The following is a 17,770-nucleotide window of genomic DNA, read 5'->3' on the forward strand; positions in this document are numbered from 1 at the left end:
TGATAGAAATGCTTCTTTATCAGCGTTTGCAATTTATATCAATTTAGAGAGAATTGTTTTATTATTTAAAAGACAAGAAGACTCCCACACATATCTTTTTTACTTTAATTAGTGCAGGGATTTTGCTTCTTCCACAACTTTATTCTTATATACCAGTTCTAAAGTACAAAGTTTGGAGAGCATAAATGCAGATAATAGCCAGTAACGGAGTAAGATGAGACTCTTACCTCAGTGATTGATTTGGATCCCTGCATCAGTTTTCCAACTGGCTGGAGAGAGGTCTACTATATCCATGCCTCATTGTCTGCTCATTCAGCATTTATTTTTCAGCAGTGTGCAGAGTCTGACCTCAGATATTCAGATTCAGTTTGATTGTTTTTCCTCAGCTTGTCCTGACATCATGGAGGTAAGGGATGCATTTCTATAAAACTGACTAACTTTCAGAGAACCAAAGAATACTCATGACTACAAAATAAAGCATATAAGCTGGTATTTGAACTTGAGATATGACGCAAAAAAGCAAGCTTCATCTTTGCTTTTCTAAGCAGTGAAAAGAAGAGTACAAAGGACTTCCCAGTTAAAATAAAACAGCTGCAACAAAATGACCTTATTGTGTTTAAGAGTATCAACAGGCCTACGTGTAGAGGAATTGTGTTGTTCTTGGTGATTTTGAAGACGTAACTGAGGATGAACTGAAGCCATTCAGTGTGAATTCTTATCAATGCATCAAAGCAGAAATGGCCTAGTAATGTGAGCTAAGTTAACACAAAACATACACAGACAATATATGGCTGATTTGAATATAAAAATTACTTGAATGTGTTCATTTAAAAAGCTTCTTCACAGGAGATTTCACTTGAAGTCGTAAAAATTGACGCTAAAACTGCAATAAGGTGATAACAAGCTCTATAGAGTGATTTTAATATGCACAAATTATCTTTTTCTGGTATAATTGCACTGAAACTGCAATGGTGCTGTTGGCAGGGATGTTGTATTCCCGCCACATGGCTGCACCATTGTGGAGTTAAAAACGGCACATTCTGAAGATCTGGCAGAAGATTTACAAAGGCTTGCAAGTCCTCGATCAGACAAACAAGTGATATAATTCATTAAAATTGCACAATTGCTAGAAATGAGAGACTCTGAAATAAGGCTGTTTTTAATTTGTTTTAAGAGAAAATGTGACTGAAAACCAGTTGTATTATTTTTTAACTCTCTGAATTAGCAAAACAAATAACTTGTTAATTTAATGGGATGCATTAAGAAATAAAAAGAAGCAACATTTTTCTTGCAAATCTTATAATTCAGCATTAAAAACGTAATCAATCTTCTCTGACAATAGCCTTCGCTGGGTATTTATTTACTTCAGAACAGTTGTACTGGATGGTTTTAGATTACAGTTTACTGTCTGTTTCTCTTTTTGTCCACTTCCTGCAACATGCATGCCAGGAAAAAACAAGTTAGTGGCAGTACAGCTCAAACTTACTGAGAGAAACAGATAAGGCAGGATGTTAAGAGTAAAATCTGCCAAACAAAACAATAAACTCAGGTCAGGAGCACAATTAAAAAAAAAAGGACCTTTGTTTCAAAAAGAAATGTGATTGAATGCCCTGCAGTGATAATGTTAAGTTTGCTGCCAAATGACTCCCATTACTGAGACCAGTGCTCTTTGGGTTCATCTGCTGCTGGTGAACATAAAAGGACTGTTTAAAAAAAAAACATAACATGGGGTGCGTAGACTGTGTCATTTTCAGATTTACTGAAGAACAGAGTGAAAAAACACATCTACGACACAGGACAAAACAAACATCCCTTGACTTTTCATTTGGCAGCAGATTCCTTTGGCTGTCCAGATAAAATGGCAGTGTCTTGCTCTGAATCCATAAGCAGACATACACACCCATCCACACACTTACACATGCACACAATACATACAGTAGCATGCAAAACGTTTGGGCACCTTTGGTCAAAATATCTGATACTGTGACTAGTTAAGCATGGGAAAGATGACCTGATTAAGCAGGGAATAAACTTCTAGATGGTTCACTAACAAGCAGCAAGAAAGAAAAAAGAAATTAATGCTGTAAGCAGCGCTATGTTTTGACATTTGCCTGGGACATTAAGAATATGCTGCTCTTCTGATGTCATTTGGAAAACAATTAATGCAAAAATGTATCTTTTTTACATTTTACTGGTATAAACTGACATTCTCTTCCCTCTACCTGTGAAATGTCTGCTGAACTCTTGGTGGAAACAAAAAACACAATCACCAGACATGTCTGCCCCTTTATGCCGCTTTTTGTTTTTAAAAGAGACCTTTGCTTCCTGTTCCATCAGTAGTTCCTCACAAAATGCAAAAAAGCTTGTTCTGATTTGCAAACTGCTGACATTGATCTTTTGGGTTAGTTTGCAAAAATGTTTTTCTCTCTTTCTCTCTTTTATTTAAAATCTTCCATCCACTTTTATGGGTCTTGTTTTAATCCTCGCTGCCTTTCAGCAGGAGGCCAGTGATTCTTCATAGTTGAAACACTTGTGTAAGCACTAGAATGGTGCATGAACGCTGTAGCATCTGCTAAATCTTTTTAAAGGTCTTCCAGGTCTCATCTGTTTCCATTAACAGTATCTTAACCTTTGAAAACCTGAAGTCCCTCAACTGGGGGAAGCTACAGCTGCATCAGCTGCAAATGTTTATTTAGCTAATTTTATTTTTTTTAAGGCAAGATTGATTTTCTTTTCATTTGTGGTAAGTGCCTGGATTTTAACACATGCAGTGATACTCACATAACTTAACTAATCTCACAAATTTTCACGTTACTGTGACTCCAAAAGTATTCCAATAAACCTTATGGTTGCTTGTTGGTTATATACTAATTTTTGTGTTAATATGTGACAATATTGATATTCAGTTTTCAAGCAGAGGCCTAAAAAATAGGCACAGAGCTCAAAGGGTAAATAATTTCTGCTGAGATGGCTTCTGCAAATTGCAAAAATGAGAGTTAATAAAGCTTGTTTATTACAGCTTTTTTTTTTTTTTAAATCAATTAATAATTATATAATCCAATCCAAGACTACAATTGCTATAGAGAGCCCAACTTTTACATGCTGTTCCTTTCTTATACTTTTCAAATGCATAAATAAAGTAGAAACACTAATATTTTCTAAAACTATGAAAAAATCTGACTTGTGTAACTGTATGAGATCAGTTCATCTTCATATCAATGAACCATGGGCAGTAACAGAAATATTTTGCATGCGACTGTACATACTTACACACTGCAGGTGTACAGTACATGATGCAGTACATAACATGCACATACACAGATATAAATGCAAACAGTTTTGAATTAAATGCACTTCTGTGTCCACAGTTCTTCACTTTGAAAATAGGAAGGTGCATAAATAAAACATTCCCATCTTTTATAGAAAAGGTTGATGCATGTCTGGCAGCACAAGTTGAAAACAGGAGGGTTTTGTGACACTTGTCTATTTTCTTTCTCACCATTTTGTGAATTTTTCCCTCTCCGTTATGATTGTATCAACATTTCTTTTCTCTCTCTGGTGGTTTCATGACAGCACTTCAGTCTTTTCTCATTTTCTTTTTTATTTTTGTTTTGTTTAGTCTCTCACAGATGGGTGCTGTCCTGCGTATCAAACCTGTGACTCTCTGATAGCCCAGCGCTGCACTTCCTGCTGCTCCCCTGATTGGGTACTAGAGAGAGGGGGTCCGGTCTGATCAGGTACCTGCAGATTGAGCACAGACAGGGGGGCAGTAAATAGACATCTGTCATAATTGCAGTGTTTGTGCTACAGTGCTATCACTTATAGATGGTGTTCACTCACACAACATCGTGCAGCTCCAGTCTGGTGTCTGGAGAGGGGTTGATGAGGATGTACGACAGTCTGTTCCCTTGATCTGTCATCCCATCTGACACAGGAAGAAAAGAGGTTAGTAAGGCAGGAAATAAAGTAGGCACAGGAAATAGAGAAGGCTGTGCTGCGTCCGCTCACACAGCAGGAGGATGACAAAATGGGCCGAAGCTGGAAATACAAACATCAAACAGATCTTGTGGAGCACAATAATACAGCAAAACTTCTTCTAGACTCTTCATCATAAGGAGATATTTTTCCACACTAGAAGCTGACGACTTACTGAATCCAGTAGGAGAAAGGCCCAAATGTTTCATCCTCGTTCGTACCAGCGCGTTGAGTTCCTGCCGTTCTGAGCGTCTGAACAGGGTTAATCTCTGCTGACTTATCCTTTCTGCCGCGCTGCCTGGACCACCTTTGGCTCCACTGGATCCACGACCTCCCTTCCGGCTCAGCCGTCGTGCCCACTGCATGCTCTTCCTTCTGAGCAGTGGGTGGTCTGAAGAGTGGGAGGAGGTGGAAATGGGTTCTGAGGAGGTGGAGTTACGGTGTGCACCAGTGCGGGACAGGAGAGGTTCTCTGGGTTCCCTGGTGTCCTCGTAGTCTTCAACTGTGATGGATACCTGGGACTTAAACACACAAAAACACACCTTTATCACTACATAAATCCAACTGCTATACAGATCTTTATGTGGTATAATCCTCCTGTTACTATAAAGCTTCTACCCAGATCCAGAACATTGCTGCAACTCACAACACAAAACTAAATGGATTCTGTTTTTTTTTTAATTAAAGCACAAAAAATTGTGAATGACAAGTACACTCTTTGTTCATGTCAGTGTGGCCTACTTTATGTAACTAACCTAACCCTCCTGCCACTAGAAAAAAACAAAGTTAGCTTCATGTCAGCATTGCTGTAAGACCAAATTCAGTTCTTATTATCTATCTCATATTCTCACAGTTTTTTTTGGCCTTTGCAGTCCTGCAAACCTTACTGTCTGATATGTTCCATAATATGTTCCAAGTCATGGGTAAGTTAAACAAACATTTAGATGTATTTGTTTGCATTGCCTCAGCAAAAAAAAAAAAAAAAAAAAAAAAAAAAAAGCTTTTTATAGTTTATTATCATTTTATGTAAGTTATCAGTCATTCTCTTAACCGCTTGTCCAATTAAGGGTTGCAGGAGCCTATTCTCGCAATCACTGGGTGAGAGGCAGGGTACACCCTGGACAGGTCGCCTGTCCATCACAGAGCCAACACAGGGACAACCATTTACACTCACACACACTCCTATGGACGATTTAGAGTAACCAATCAACCTAAAATGCATGTCTTTGGATGGTGGGAGGAAGTCAGAGTAGCTGGGGAGAACCCACGCATACATGGGGAGAACATGCAAACTCAGAAAGGTCACTATTCAAACCTCTTCCCAGCCAGGAATCAAACCAGTGACCTTGACCACCATGCAGCCATCCTTTTATGCATAGCCTGTTATTATTTTTTTGTTATTAAAATCTTTAGTCTTAATATAAAGTCCACTAGGGCAGGGATCCTCAATCCTGGTCCTCGAGGACCGGTGTCCTTCAGATTGTATGTCCCCGCTGCAACACACCTGATTCAAATCAACGTGTAACTAGCAGACATGTGCAGAGCTTGTCGGAGTCTGAGTCAGGTGTGTTCCAGCAGGAACACTTGGAAAACATGCAGGACACCGGTCCTTGAGGACCAGGGTCGCGGATCTCTGCACTAGGGTCTCTTATAATCCATTACATGGGGAATTTAACAGACCTTCTGTTTTATATTTCCGGTGCTGTCAGACTGTTAGAAGGAAGTACGAGTTAGACAAACTGAGATTTGAACCTTTACATTTTTTGCCATCCAGCACCAAAGCTAGAAAAGAGCTGTGGCTGACCTCGGACACTGGAAGCTTGTGTGCTTCTGTGCGGTAGATTCCTATAGGAATATCTCCAGTTGAGGAGCAAAGTTTCTGGTAGAGTCTGCCATAGGTTCGGATCCACAGGTCATCCTCTGTGATTTTCATCTAGAAAACAGATGCAACTATCAACCTCTGAGGCACCTTAGGTTCCAAACAAGCTGAAATCAGGCTGATTTCTTTGGCTGCTTACAGCACAGAGGAAACCTGAGCCAGGCATGGAGTCCAAACCAAGCAGCAGCCTGGTGATGGAGATCATGTAGTCCTTCACAAATGACTGGCAAGACATCAAAACAAACAAGACCACATAGATCATTATTGGCATTTTGTAGCAAAGGGAGGTGGATCTTTGTTATTCAGTGAGTGTATGTTTGAGAAACCTGGTAGAGAAGTGTGTCCAGCATGCTAACACTGAACACTTTCCCAGCGGCAAAGGGCAGGCGAAACATAAAGACCAGGTTGGATCCCTTCTCTCTCTCTTTCTGCAGATCAAACACACAAAGACACACAGTTTGCTCCATATCACACAGGCTGTCTTTGGAGATCAGAGGAGTTTTTAAATTCCTCAAAGGGGACATAAGAAAAATAAAACTTTGGAGCTATTCTTGGTTGTACAAAACAGCTAAATACTCAAAAATAACACAACATTTCCACTTATTTAAAGGATTCTTTGACTTACATATTTGTCATTTAATGAACCATTTTGATTTGAAGGCTCCTCAATTTAGCATTATGCTGCATTCACTGTACCTGAAAAGTAGGGAGTGTGAACTCTTCTGCTTTAGCTTTGCTTTAAACAGTATGACTTGAGAAAGAAACAAGGTCGTTATGATCTACAGTTATTTGGGATTTTTGGTGAAGCTGCTCCCGCCACTACCTAAATCCAGCTGCTGTAAACAGATGTTTATAGAGATGTTAGAAAAGGGGGCTGTGGGGCATTTTTCTTTAGTATTTTGATCAAAGAGTTTCTGACATTTCATTAAGTCTTCAGGAAATTGACCCAACTTGTGATAAATTGACACGTCTCCTGAAAACTGATATTATATTCAGCCTCCTTCAGAGAAGGCACAGAAAATTCAAGAATTTGATGCTGAAAGAAATAATATTAATCTTCATGGCCAAATTAATCCTCACTGCTGCTGATGCAGTGTGGTATTGAAACCTTCCAAGAAAATGCTGGATTTCCACCAAAAGTCTTTAGAGTACTCTGAAACAAGGCTGTTCACACGATATTCACGCACCATTTTAAATGAGTTCTGAGAATTCATGTTGTGAAGCTGCCTAATTTAATGCTTTGTTAAACGTTATTAATGCCCAAGGCAGGTGTTATAATCAGCCACAGAAAATAACATTAATAACAACATCAGCAACAGATATTAAAAAAGGCAAGTAGCAAGGTGACATGCAATTATTGACCATTAATCTTTTTTTCAGAGTTGTAGAATAATTTTCTCTTTGTCAATAAATGGGTTTCTAAATCCACTGAGAGTGGGAAATAAAGAGAAGATTTCGTAACGCAGATCTGCCTTTTTTTTTTTTTTTTTTAACGGTTTTCTTTTTATAACAATGAAATGTGGGTGAAGGGAAATGAGATAAAAAGAAAACAGAGGCTTTGAAGCTGTGATGCCTTTTACCTTCTCCAGCTTGGACAGAGCCAGGGAGTAGTGGTCTTTGACTTTGAACTGCATGAAGCGCATGTTGGCGGGATGTGTGAGCTCCGTGATGATACTTAGAGCTGGGAACAGTCTGGGAGGAAGAAGAGCAACAGAATGCTAAAATAAAAACAAACATTTCAACTGCAGTGTTTGGTAGTTTGGAGATAAAAGAAAGAGAAACCTAAACAGGGTTTGGACGTTGACGATGGTTTTGGCATCAGCCATGTAGTCTTCTTCTGCAATCATGGAGCTCTCTTTGTCCACCACCACCATAGTGTTGGCAAATGTAACGCCGCATCGTAGCAGACTGTCCAGACTGTGGAAAGAGAAAGAGAAGAATGACCACCACTGAATAAAAGAAATTAAAATGTAAGGAAATGTAAGGTCTGTCTTACTTGTCAATGGAGCCCACTGTGTAGAAAACCATGGGGAACCAGCAGATTGCTTCCAAAAAGTCGGCTTCAGGTCTAGACCAAGCAGAATACCAATAGACTTGAAAAACCTACCAGTAGAGATTTATACATGCCACGATGAAGCTCTAAGATTTCCACAGCGACAGACTGCACTCTCTCAGTCTTAAAAATACAAAACGGCTGTAAGGCTTTCTGAGAAAGCTGAAAATAACAGCACGATGCCAGAGTGACTCAGCATTTTATTGACTTTTTATTGGATTCCATTCTCATTTGGCTTGCTGCGTTTGTGTATCAGCCACAAAGCACTGCACAGAACTGCCTCGAAAGCATTCAATATTTCACAAATCATGTTCAATGTGGCCTTAAAACGCTCAGTTTTTCTCCTCCATTTGCTATTTAAGGAGGAAGCAATTTTACTATCCTGTTCAACCTACATTGGTAGTGCTGCTTTCATGCTCACACCTACAATTATGGACAACACTAGCATGCAAGTCGTTTCAGTTTGAGGCTGAATTTCCAACAACAGTCACTGAATCAGAACTATAAAAATGTCCTCACATGCTCTCCAGCAGCAGCACAATGGGGTTGAGCTCCTTCCTGGGTCGGTAGTAAGCCCGTAGAGGCACAATGAAGTTGTACAGGCCATTTCCTGCACTCTCCGCGGACACAATGATCAATTTGTTTTTGAAGCCATAGGAGCGGGCATCCTCAAAAGGGATGTGGTGACAAGCCTGAGAGAGAAAAGTGGTGGATGATGGCTATGCCATTATGTATAAAAAGGATAACAAACCATGTGAATGAAATACCTTGTCCATGCGCAGGCAGCAGAATGGCATCTTTTCTTGTAGGAGATGGCACAGCGCAGGTGAGCTGCCAATGTATGGAGAGTTCAGCGGGTATCCCTTCACCCACCTGCAGCACAAGCCCACACTAATCTCTGAACTGAACTTAGTTCAGTATCTCCACGTGCACACACTCGAAAACTTTACTTACTCGCAGTGTCGGCCCCACCAGTGGGCGCTCTCATCTCTGTCACTATCATCCTTGCCTTCCTCTGCTCCCTCATCTTCTGACTGATCAGCCAGCAGGTCAAAGGAGGGGTTATTGACACCATCCACCAGCTCCAGGACAGGGGCAATGCTATGCCGTCTTTCCTCTGCTGAATCTCCCATGGCAGGCAGTGCCAAGGTGTTAGTGCCCCCCATCTCTGTCCTGGAGCTGCTTCTGCTTCCTCTCCCACTGCCGAGCCCCGTACTTCCAGGGTCCTGCCCTTCTGGGCTGCTATCACTGGAGTCCTGCAGGTCGATGGCCACGGTGCCTTACACATGCAGACAAAGATTAAGTGATTATAAACATTGGGCTTCTAAGAAGAAATCACCCTGTTCAGGAGTGAGGACACTGAAAAACAGGGAGATGGACAGTTTTGTTGGTGTCCACTAGGTGGTGTGTTTGAGAAACCACAGAATCTGGGATTTGGCAGCTTTCAAATGTGACTTAGAATCAAAGACACAGCAAAGCAATGAACACTTTTTGATATTCAAAGTAGGATTCAAATGTGATAATCTGAGACCTGCAACCATACTGCTGTTCAGTGACAGGTTTGCATGTGATGTGTATGTTTTATGATGTTACAGAGCTGACCCATGCTGGCGATGATGCTGTGGACGGGCAGGCGGGTGAGTCCATGGTAGATGCTTTGATGTACTCCTCTGGCATTTCCCCCTGTGCCCCCCCATGATGGTTCTCTCTGCCCCCTGACAAATGCTGAGTTCTCCTCTTTGGAGATGTTGATGTAAAAGCAGGTGTCAGAGGCCCCCATGATGTGGCATGGTCCAGGATTTAGCAGAATGTTGGTGGTGTCCAGTCTTCGTACTCCAATTAAACAGACTCCATACCTGTAGAAGCAACGAAGAGATCAACTCTAAACTGTGCAGCTTTATGTGCCATTAAAATGTATTTCTGGGTTTTGTTGACATTTCCACTTACTTTTTATGTGCATGAAAGGAGGCAAATGTGAAACTCTTGCCCTGGTATTCCCCAAAGAATTTACTTTCTTCCAGGCGGATGTGATGTACCTCATTGGCTGAGCAGCGCCTGTAGGTCCGGTGCCATTGATCCGCTGAACTTGCACCACCTTCCCTGAGATGGGAAAAAACCAAAAAAATAGATTGGCCATGTGGGGAAAGAGTGACCTTTAAAAATGTATTATATGAAGAATCCAGTTCTATACCAGAGTCACCTTAGAAGATTTTCCATCAAGGCTGCATTTGTAACATCTAACATCTCTAATCAATACTATAATCAGTGCATGGAGAGAGATGAGAATGCCCAGCATGACTGAAAAACATAACCCAGATTTACTCATTCACACAGCTGAGAGGACAGCAGCTTTCCCCAGGGGGATATGGCTTCAGCCGTGGAGGCTAAAGAGGTGATAACAGGAAGCAGGTTTATGGGGGCAGTGTGAATGTGGGTAGCTTGCAACAAAGGCTGCCTTATATAAACAAGTGTTATGGCAAATTTCCATTTTGCAGGGCAGGGGAGGAAGAGGGCTAATTCTGGTCATGGAGCATTGTCACATCCAACGAACCAGATGGTATCAACTCAAGATAAAAACAAGAAAAAAAAAAGCTAAGTTAATAATCACCTCAACAAGTCAGTTCTGAAGAAGCCTATTTAATGGAAATACATATCCTCTCCAAGAATATCTATATTATAATGCATTTGCTAATAACGAGCTTCTTTCTGTGGCCGTGACTTATCTATATCTAAACAGAGCAAAATTTTTCTTTGGTTCTCTTTTATGCTTCATAATATTTTATATAGTGCTTTGTTCACAAAATCTTCATACACAAGCTGATTTATAATAGCACTTAACATAAATGTATTGCAGAGTGTCAGAATACAATATATTAAATATATTCTACCTGTTAAGGGCTTGAAAGGCTCCTGCACGCTGTTTGAACGCCTCTTGGGGAGCCGTTCTAAGAAAAAAAAACAAAAATGATTGACAGTGAAGATACAGAAGCAGCTGGGTCCTACTGGTTAAACCTGTCTACTGTGACAATCAAGACTGTTCGACTGAGTTACGTTGGATTTAATGAATGACACGAGGGAAGCGAGCCAGCAAACTCACTGTCCTCTCGAGGAGTGGATTAATAGAGTGATTAGAGTTGAGGTACCAGGGCACACACAGTTTAAGGCCAGCATGGCATACTTAAACTCCTCTTCACACACAACATGATCTGCAGGAGAGAAAGAGAAGAAAGAGAAGAGGGACAAAGATGATCCCACAGTAAAGCACAAGCATTTATCTCGATTAAATGCCACATCAATAATCTATGTGGCACCCAAGTCAGCGGCCGGGTCAGGAGCAAATAATCGGGTCCCAAGATAATGCATAAACTATAAAGAAGATGAATAGATCAAATCATAATATAATTTGTTCTTTGTTACCAAAAATAGCACCGTAGTGTCATTGTAGTGTCATTACAATATGTTACTATAGCAGTATCTGGTTTGAATTGTGGCTGGTAATAAAATTTGTGTTTGACTGTAACCAGATTTTGTTGATGTGATCATGCTGCAAAAGTCTAAAACATAATCATGAATCTTTGTGGTAGTGATAAAAATCAAGGAAGGTTAAGTCAAGACATAGTTGCAGTCAAAGCAAAAGATCACACATAAATCATTTCAGGACAATGACTTCATCAGAAAGACACAACTTTCATGTTTAATGAGTTAATGGTTAAGACAGGAAACATGGAAATACGGGACATCAGGTTGATTTAGCATGAAACCGCCCAACGTTACAATGTAGTAGCCCATGTGTAACTCTGAAGTTACAAGTATAGAATTTAGCCTTGTTTTGACTCATAATTTATTTTATAAAATGAGAAAGCTTGATTTACAGCTATACCTTCTAAAACAATTTAAGAACATAACCTGGATTGATTTGAGATGTTACAGAAGCAGCCTCATCCAAACCAGCAGAGAAGTGTTTTTGCCTTCCCATTGTCCAAAGTATAAGTCCGTTTTTTCTGCTCTACCTATTTATAGACAAGAAAAACCTTGAGCAGTGCTGTAAATGATTGATTCAGTCATGTGGTGGTTTGAAAATAGATCACTACATCAAACTAAAGACAACTATTATTGTGTTCCCCTTTCATAATGCATATTCTATGTCACTAAATAAGAGCTGATAAGTTTGACCTGATAATGCTTTTGTGACAGTTTTTTGTAGAATAGTACTCAGGCACTCAATCATGTTGCAAGTATACACCATATATATATATATATATATATATATATATATATATATATATATATATATATATATATATATATATATATGGTGTATACTTGCAACATGATTGAGTGCCTGAGTACATATGTATATATATATATGTATATATGTATATATATATATGTATATATATATATATATATATATATATATATATATATATATATATATATATATATATATATATAAACTGCAGCAAAAAATGAAACCCTAGCACATGTGTTTTTGCTCTCTGTGTCACTGGTAGAAAAAAAAACCCAAAATGAGCTTCTGTAGTGTCTGTTTATGTTGCATGTCTAATATTTCATTAGGAGTTCTGTAAATTGTCTTAGATTATTCAAAAGAGCATTATGTGTCTCCTTCAAAGAGCAACAGCACTATGACAGGTCACAGGCTCTAATAAACTTTTTCCTCCTTGCATCCCAATCCTACACTTGTTTTAATTTGAGATATTTTCTAAATTTTTGGTACAGCTTCAGAAATCTTTTGTGTAACAGCTAATATGAGCTTGTTGCAAGTTGGTAATCAAAGTTAATTACTGTATGAAATGTCAAAAAAGGGAGAAAGACATCTAGCGGCATGCTATCAGAGTTCTATGTGATGTGTCTTGATGTTTTTTTAAAGACACTCTTTCAAATGTCAAAATACAAAAGTAGGAAATGTCAAAATGTTGCTTGAAATCGGTCAAACATTAACTGGCCCAAACACCTGTGTCATAAATCCTTTTGCACCTGCTTAGATATAAAGCCTCTCCTCTCAGAAAGGACCATTTTCTTGTCACCAGTTAAGTTTGGGGGAAGATGGGAAGACCCAGCAACAGGCTGGTGATTCAGTGTCTGATTGTGCCACCTCACATCATCGAACACCTCACACAGTCCCTGCCTCCGGCTAACCAGCATACGGAGCAAACACCCGTGATACTCTTGTTTACCTGCTACCTCACTGCCTCCTCTTTGAAAGGAAAATCCGATAGAATGATTAATGTTTGTAGAAAGCCAATCAGTGTTTCAGGCCAAGGAAAAATCTATTTCCTGTGCTACATAATTCTTGATTGCATTGTCTTCAGCTTAATGCACCTGCATATCAGGCTACTTGTTTAGCAACAACGTTGAGCTGGGCCCGAAAAGAACAGTATGTGCTCTTTTTTAGGAAATATTTGCTGGCAAAACATCAGAGCATGTAAAATGAGAGCTAAAATCAATCTGCTGCCAGTCTAAGAAGCAAAAGAGCAACTATGATGTAAGTGCAGTTTATACTAATTTAATGAGGTGCTCATGTCTGATGGTGCGCAGGTGATAAACATGTCAATTAAAGCTCTTAATGTGATTCTTCTGTCTAAGTGCCAATGTTCCTCTGGCTCAGAGGAACATCATAATGTTGCACATCATAATGCAGTTCACACACAAAATGCACGAGTTCTATTGCTATTCAGCCTGTAAGTTCATTTTAAATTCAAAGCTCCGATAGAGTAATGGGCATCTAAAACCTGCTGAGGTAGAGGCAAAAACACTCAAACTGTTTTTATGAAGGACTAGAAGCAAATGGAACGCACATTCCACCCAATATCCCTGACTCCAAAAGCACACAACACTCACAAGTTATTCCTTTCCCCCCTGTAATCAATTTCCAATGTCCTTTATGTGTCTCTATTCACCGGAGTGATTCTTGCACTTCCCATCCCCTTTCCTTTTTACCTTTCAGCACAGATTCCCATCCTTCACACACCTGAACTATGACCGAAAGAGAAACCAATTACAAACTTTGACACACTATAGCAAACACGCACGCACATGCACAGATCCCATTCATATCCTTCTCACCCCTAAGAACGTGGGGTTTTGAGTCGTGTCTTTGGCCAGCTTGTTTGCTATTACAGACTGGAATCAGAAGTGTAATCACCTGTGTGTGCAAACATGCATGTGTGGGTAAGTGTTGTCATTTGCACTGACTGAAAAAAAAAAAGTGCAATTACAACCCGACCACAGGTCCACCGGTTGAGCTAATTAAATCAGTAAGCTGCTATTGCATGCACGCTGTAAGTGAGCTGCTAACAGCACTGTGCAGCAACAATAATCTGAGCTCAGGAGGGCAACAGGCTATTTTTATTCAGACATAAAATAGAAAAATAATCAATTGATGCTCTAGACCAATTTTTCTTCAGATGGCAAAAAACTTCACAAAAACAGCTGTGCTGCTGCATAGTGTCGACAGTCCTTTTCTAATGAACGTTCAGCTCTTATTAAACTATGTTTGTGGATCAAATTAAATCTTGTATCTCTTGCTCATTAATGCCTCCCACACCATCACTTGTTGAGTGTATTCCAAGTGGTGTCAAAATATGGCACCGGTACTCACAGTAATGCCCATGTGACAGCACGCTGGGTTGCTCTCTTGAGTCGAGCTATTGTGACTCCATGAATTAGAGAGCATTAAACTCTGGTAATTATGAACTTTGCTCCACTAAAAGTGTTTAAAAGGCATCCTTTAGAAATCCATGTAGTGCTTCCATGTATTGATATTCAGCACAGAATAGCTGTTGTGGTGACGAATTGAACAGCAGTAGACTACTTAACATGAAAAAGTATCTGCGACAAAAATGAAGGGACATACAAATATACTTCACATGAGCATGTAAAACTCCATGTATGTGTTAAAACATTAAAGAAACTCACATGCACACAATAGTTGTAATACTCCCAGATGAGCTGCAAGATATTCTCTGCAGAGCTCACTAACAGTCTTGTAGAAGTGGTGTGATAATGGTTGAACAGAATACTCTCCTTTTGCCTAACGATTCCTGCCATCTTAATAACAAAGGCTCTGGGTCTGACTGTGAGGTGTTTTAACAGCACTACAGGAAGATTACCCTGAGGGAGAGCTCGTCTGCCAGGTTAGCACTACTGCAGAACTCATCAAAAAAAGGGATTTTCTTTGCCAAGGTAGCAAAGTAAAATGTTAATCATTGATAGAGACAGCTGGGATGAGGGCGGTGAGCTAAAACTGAGTTCGACATCCTCCAGAGCTGTGGGCAGAGAGATGTGTGAGAGAAAGGACAAAGTGAAAGAGAGTCTGGGTCCTCGTCTTTCACTCACAGATAACTGACTGGAGTCTTCTGCTGAGCAGGAGGACACGTACCTCCGAGAGGCAATTCATAACTCACAGAAGCCCCCAAACGGCTTAACAACAACCTGCTCCAATCTGTCCCACAATTCTTTGGAGCTGGGAGCACAGGGAGCTGTGCTGCTCCAAAGCCCTCTGATAGAAAAGACATGTTTAAGGCCACGATGGCTGATGGCACTCTGCAAATCCTCATCTAGTTATAACAGCTCAGTATCTGCTGCAAACTCTGCAGCAGCAAAATAAAATAACCCTCAGTCCTCATCACGACTGACGACAACACAATTACAGTGACAAACCAAAAGAAATCAACTGCCAACTTGCACCAAAAAGATATATCAGGTAACAAGAAGCACTGAATTATTTTCTGCATCCAATGAAAGCAGTTGCATCCAAACAACACCTTTAACTGACATCTCAAATTACCGTCAGCATGCTCTGATTTCACACTTGCTGCCCACCTGCAAACTTGACGTGGAACTTGTTCTCCGGCTTGAGGATCTGGACGTAAAGAGGGCGATTTGGAGCAAAATCTTTGACTGCCCAGGCTCGGAGGATGGTCTGGTGATCCTGACGTGATAGAAGACAGCGTGGAGTGAGATAGGCAGTAAAAGAAAGAACGGGTAGAAAGCTACCATTAGCAGAATTAGGTTGCAGCTTTTTCGTAACAATCCTTTTAAAACCATTTATTGTTTGCTACTATATGCTCTTAAAGAGTCAAAGTAATAGTTCTGACATTTATTGATGGGCTGTGGCAAGGCCATGATGGCTTGCTGTGTAAAGCTGGGTCTAAAATGGGTGCTAAAAACTCAAAGGAAAAAAAAAGAAAGCGGTAGTCGTAAAGCTGTAATCTGTCTCTTCCGTGATATGACCTGAACATTTGATAATTCATGTTAAAATCCCAATTAAATGAAATTTGACATGTTAAGGTTTACTTTTTAACCGATAATAACAGAGCTCGGGTGGCAGAAAGTGCTTGACTGGGCCACAAGCGATGACCAATTAGAAGAGACAAGGCGTTTCAGAAGAGGGGTTCATCCATGAAGTTGTTAAAGTGGTTGTCATCCAATCAGAAAATCTGTGTTCGATTTCCGGGCCCTAGACGCGTCAGTGTCCCTTAGTAGCCGACTGAACACTGAATACTGCTCTTCAGTGAATGGTTGTAGAACACAAAAAGCACATCATTTACAGTGTGCAAATCAATAAGACTTATGTGAGTGGATGAAGGAAAAGCACATTATATAAACGTTTGCAGACCCCAAATAAGGTTACATTTCTTTTAAGGTCTTCCACTCCTCTTTTAATGTGATTTTACCCAGTTATTAATGCTTATGATTTTCTGGAGCGATGACATGTGAGAATGTAAAAGTCTGCATATTAACTACAAAATTTACATCCTGGCCTTCGTCAAATCCATGTTTCATCAATGAGACAAGAACAATGTATGCATGTGTCAGCACACATCTCCTAAAAGTCTCAAGTGTTCATGTGTGAAAATGCTTTAAAAGAAATGTTTAAATCATAAATCAACATGTGGAAAACAGATTTATCCCAAAATGAGCTATAAGGTTATTATTCAGAAATCAGAAAATCAGAAAAAGGTTGCCTCATGGGGTTATAATTGGTTTTAATATGTTTGTTAGCGAAGAAAAGAGTTTAACTTGGCTTTTACTTAGAAAGGATGTTTTGCTATGTTGATATAGAAAGATTGGGAAGGAACATACAGCAGCAATGCGGTCCACTTCAAACCGGTTGCTGAGGATAAAGCAGGCCTCAGCATCGTCCATCCTGCAGGTGGTTAGTAGAGTGTGTAGCCACAGGAGCGACAGAGACAGACCCAGTGGGAGGGGAAAAAAGGAAGAAAGAATTGGGGGAAGCCGTGAGACACAGGAAGGAGGGTGTTGTCATGTTATTGAGGGAGAAGACTGAAGAGGAAAAAGTGAAGACAATGGAACAACAAATGTACCGATGTAACATTCAAGCCCACACGATTTAAAGATAAGATAGTAGGAGGCGAGAAGATTAAACAAGGAGGCTTTTCCTTTTCTTTCTCTGTGTAGCTAGCATGAGGGGCTGTGTGTATTATCAGAAGGCAGGGGGGCAAAAAAAAGCTTAATGACTCAAGCTGTAATTACAGCTTTTACATCAAGGCTGTAGGTATTTTAAGATTTAATTACAGCTCCATCCTTCGACATGTTATGACTTCAAATCAAAGTGTTTTAATTCAAGTCTATTGGAGCTCGACTGTTGCAGAACGACTGTGATAATAAAGATCTTAAAGAAGATAAATAGCCACAGTGACTCACTTGGCCCTCATCAGGTCTTGGTCTTTGAGGGCAGACCCCTGCAGGTAGATAACTCTCTGGGCCCACAGGGGGACATGAAGCACCCTCCGAACCTGGACATCCATCTCGGCCGGGCAGAGGATCACCACATAGTAGTCCTACCACACACAGTTTGTGTTATGACACAATGCAGC

General features: G+C 40.1%; 1 protein-coding gene across 1 annotated transcript in view; it reads right to left on the minus strand.

The window, feature by feature from the left end:
* Nucleotides 1-3,623: 3,623 nt before the first annotated feature.
* kcnt2b (potassium sodium-activated channel subfamily T member 2b) overlaps nt 3,624-17,770 on the minus strand; it is a gene marked incomplete at both ends in the record, with an annotated part of 39,858 nt that continues 25,711 nt past the window's right edge. Inside the window, 18 exons of the mRNA XM_079253090.1 lie at nt 3,624-3,741; nt 3,841-3,925; nt 4,151-4,496; nt 5,780-5,908; nt 5,994-6,077; nt 6,181-6,282; nt 7,435-7,546; nt 7,637-7,771; nt 7,851-7,922; nt 8,427-8,599; nt 8,675-8,780; nt 8,862-9,186; nt 9,510-9,763; nt 9,855-10,007; nt 11,005-11,113; nt 15,753-15,861; nt 17,016-17,079; nt 17,598-17,734. Coding sequence (XP_079109216.1) covers nt 3,624-3,741; nt 3,841-3,925; nt 4,151-4,496; nt 5,780-5,908; nt 5,994-6,077; nt 6,181-6,282; nt 7,435-7,546; nt 7,637-7,771; nt 7,851-7,922; nt 8,427-8,599; nt 8,675-8,780; nt 8,862-9,186; nt 9,510-9,763; nt 9,855-10,007; nt 11,005-11,113; nt 15,753-15,861; nt 17,016-17,079; nt 17,598-17,734 — 2,613 coding nt within the window. The remainder of the gene's footprint in view (nt 3,742-3,840; nt 3,926-4,150; nt 4,497-5,779; nt 5,909-5,993; nt 6,078-6,180; nt 6,283-7,434; nt 7,547-7,636; nt 7,772-7,850; nt 7,923-8,426; nt 8,600-8,674; nt 8,781-8,861; nt 9,187-9,509; nt 9,764-9,854; nt 10,008-11,004; nt 11,114-15,752; nt 15,862-17,015; nt 17,080-17,597; nt 17,735-17,770) is intronic.

This window comes from Telmatherina bonti, assembly GCF_933228915.1.
Source record: "Telmatherina bonti genome assembly, chromosome: 14".
In the NCBI taxonomy this organism is placed as follows: Eukaryota; Metazoa; Chordata; class Actinopteri; order Atheriniformes; family Telmatherinidae; genus Telmatherina; species Telmatherina bonti.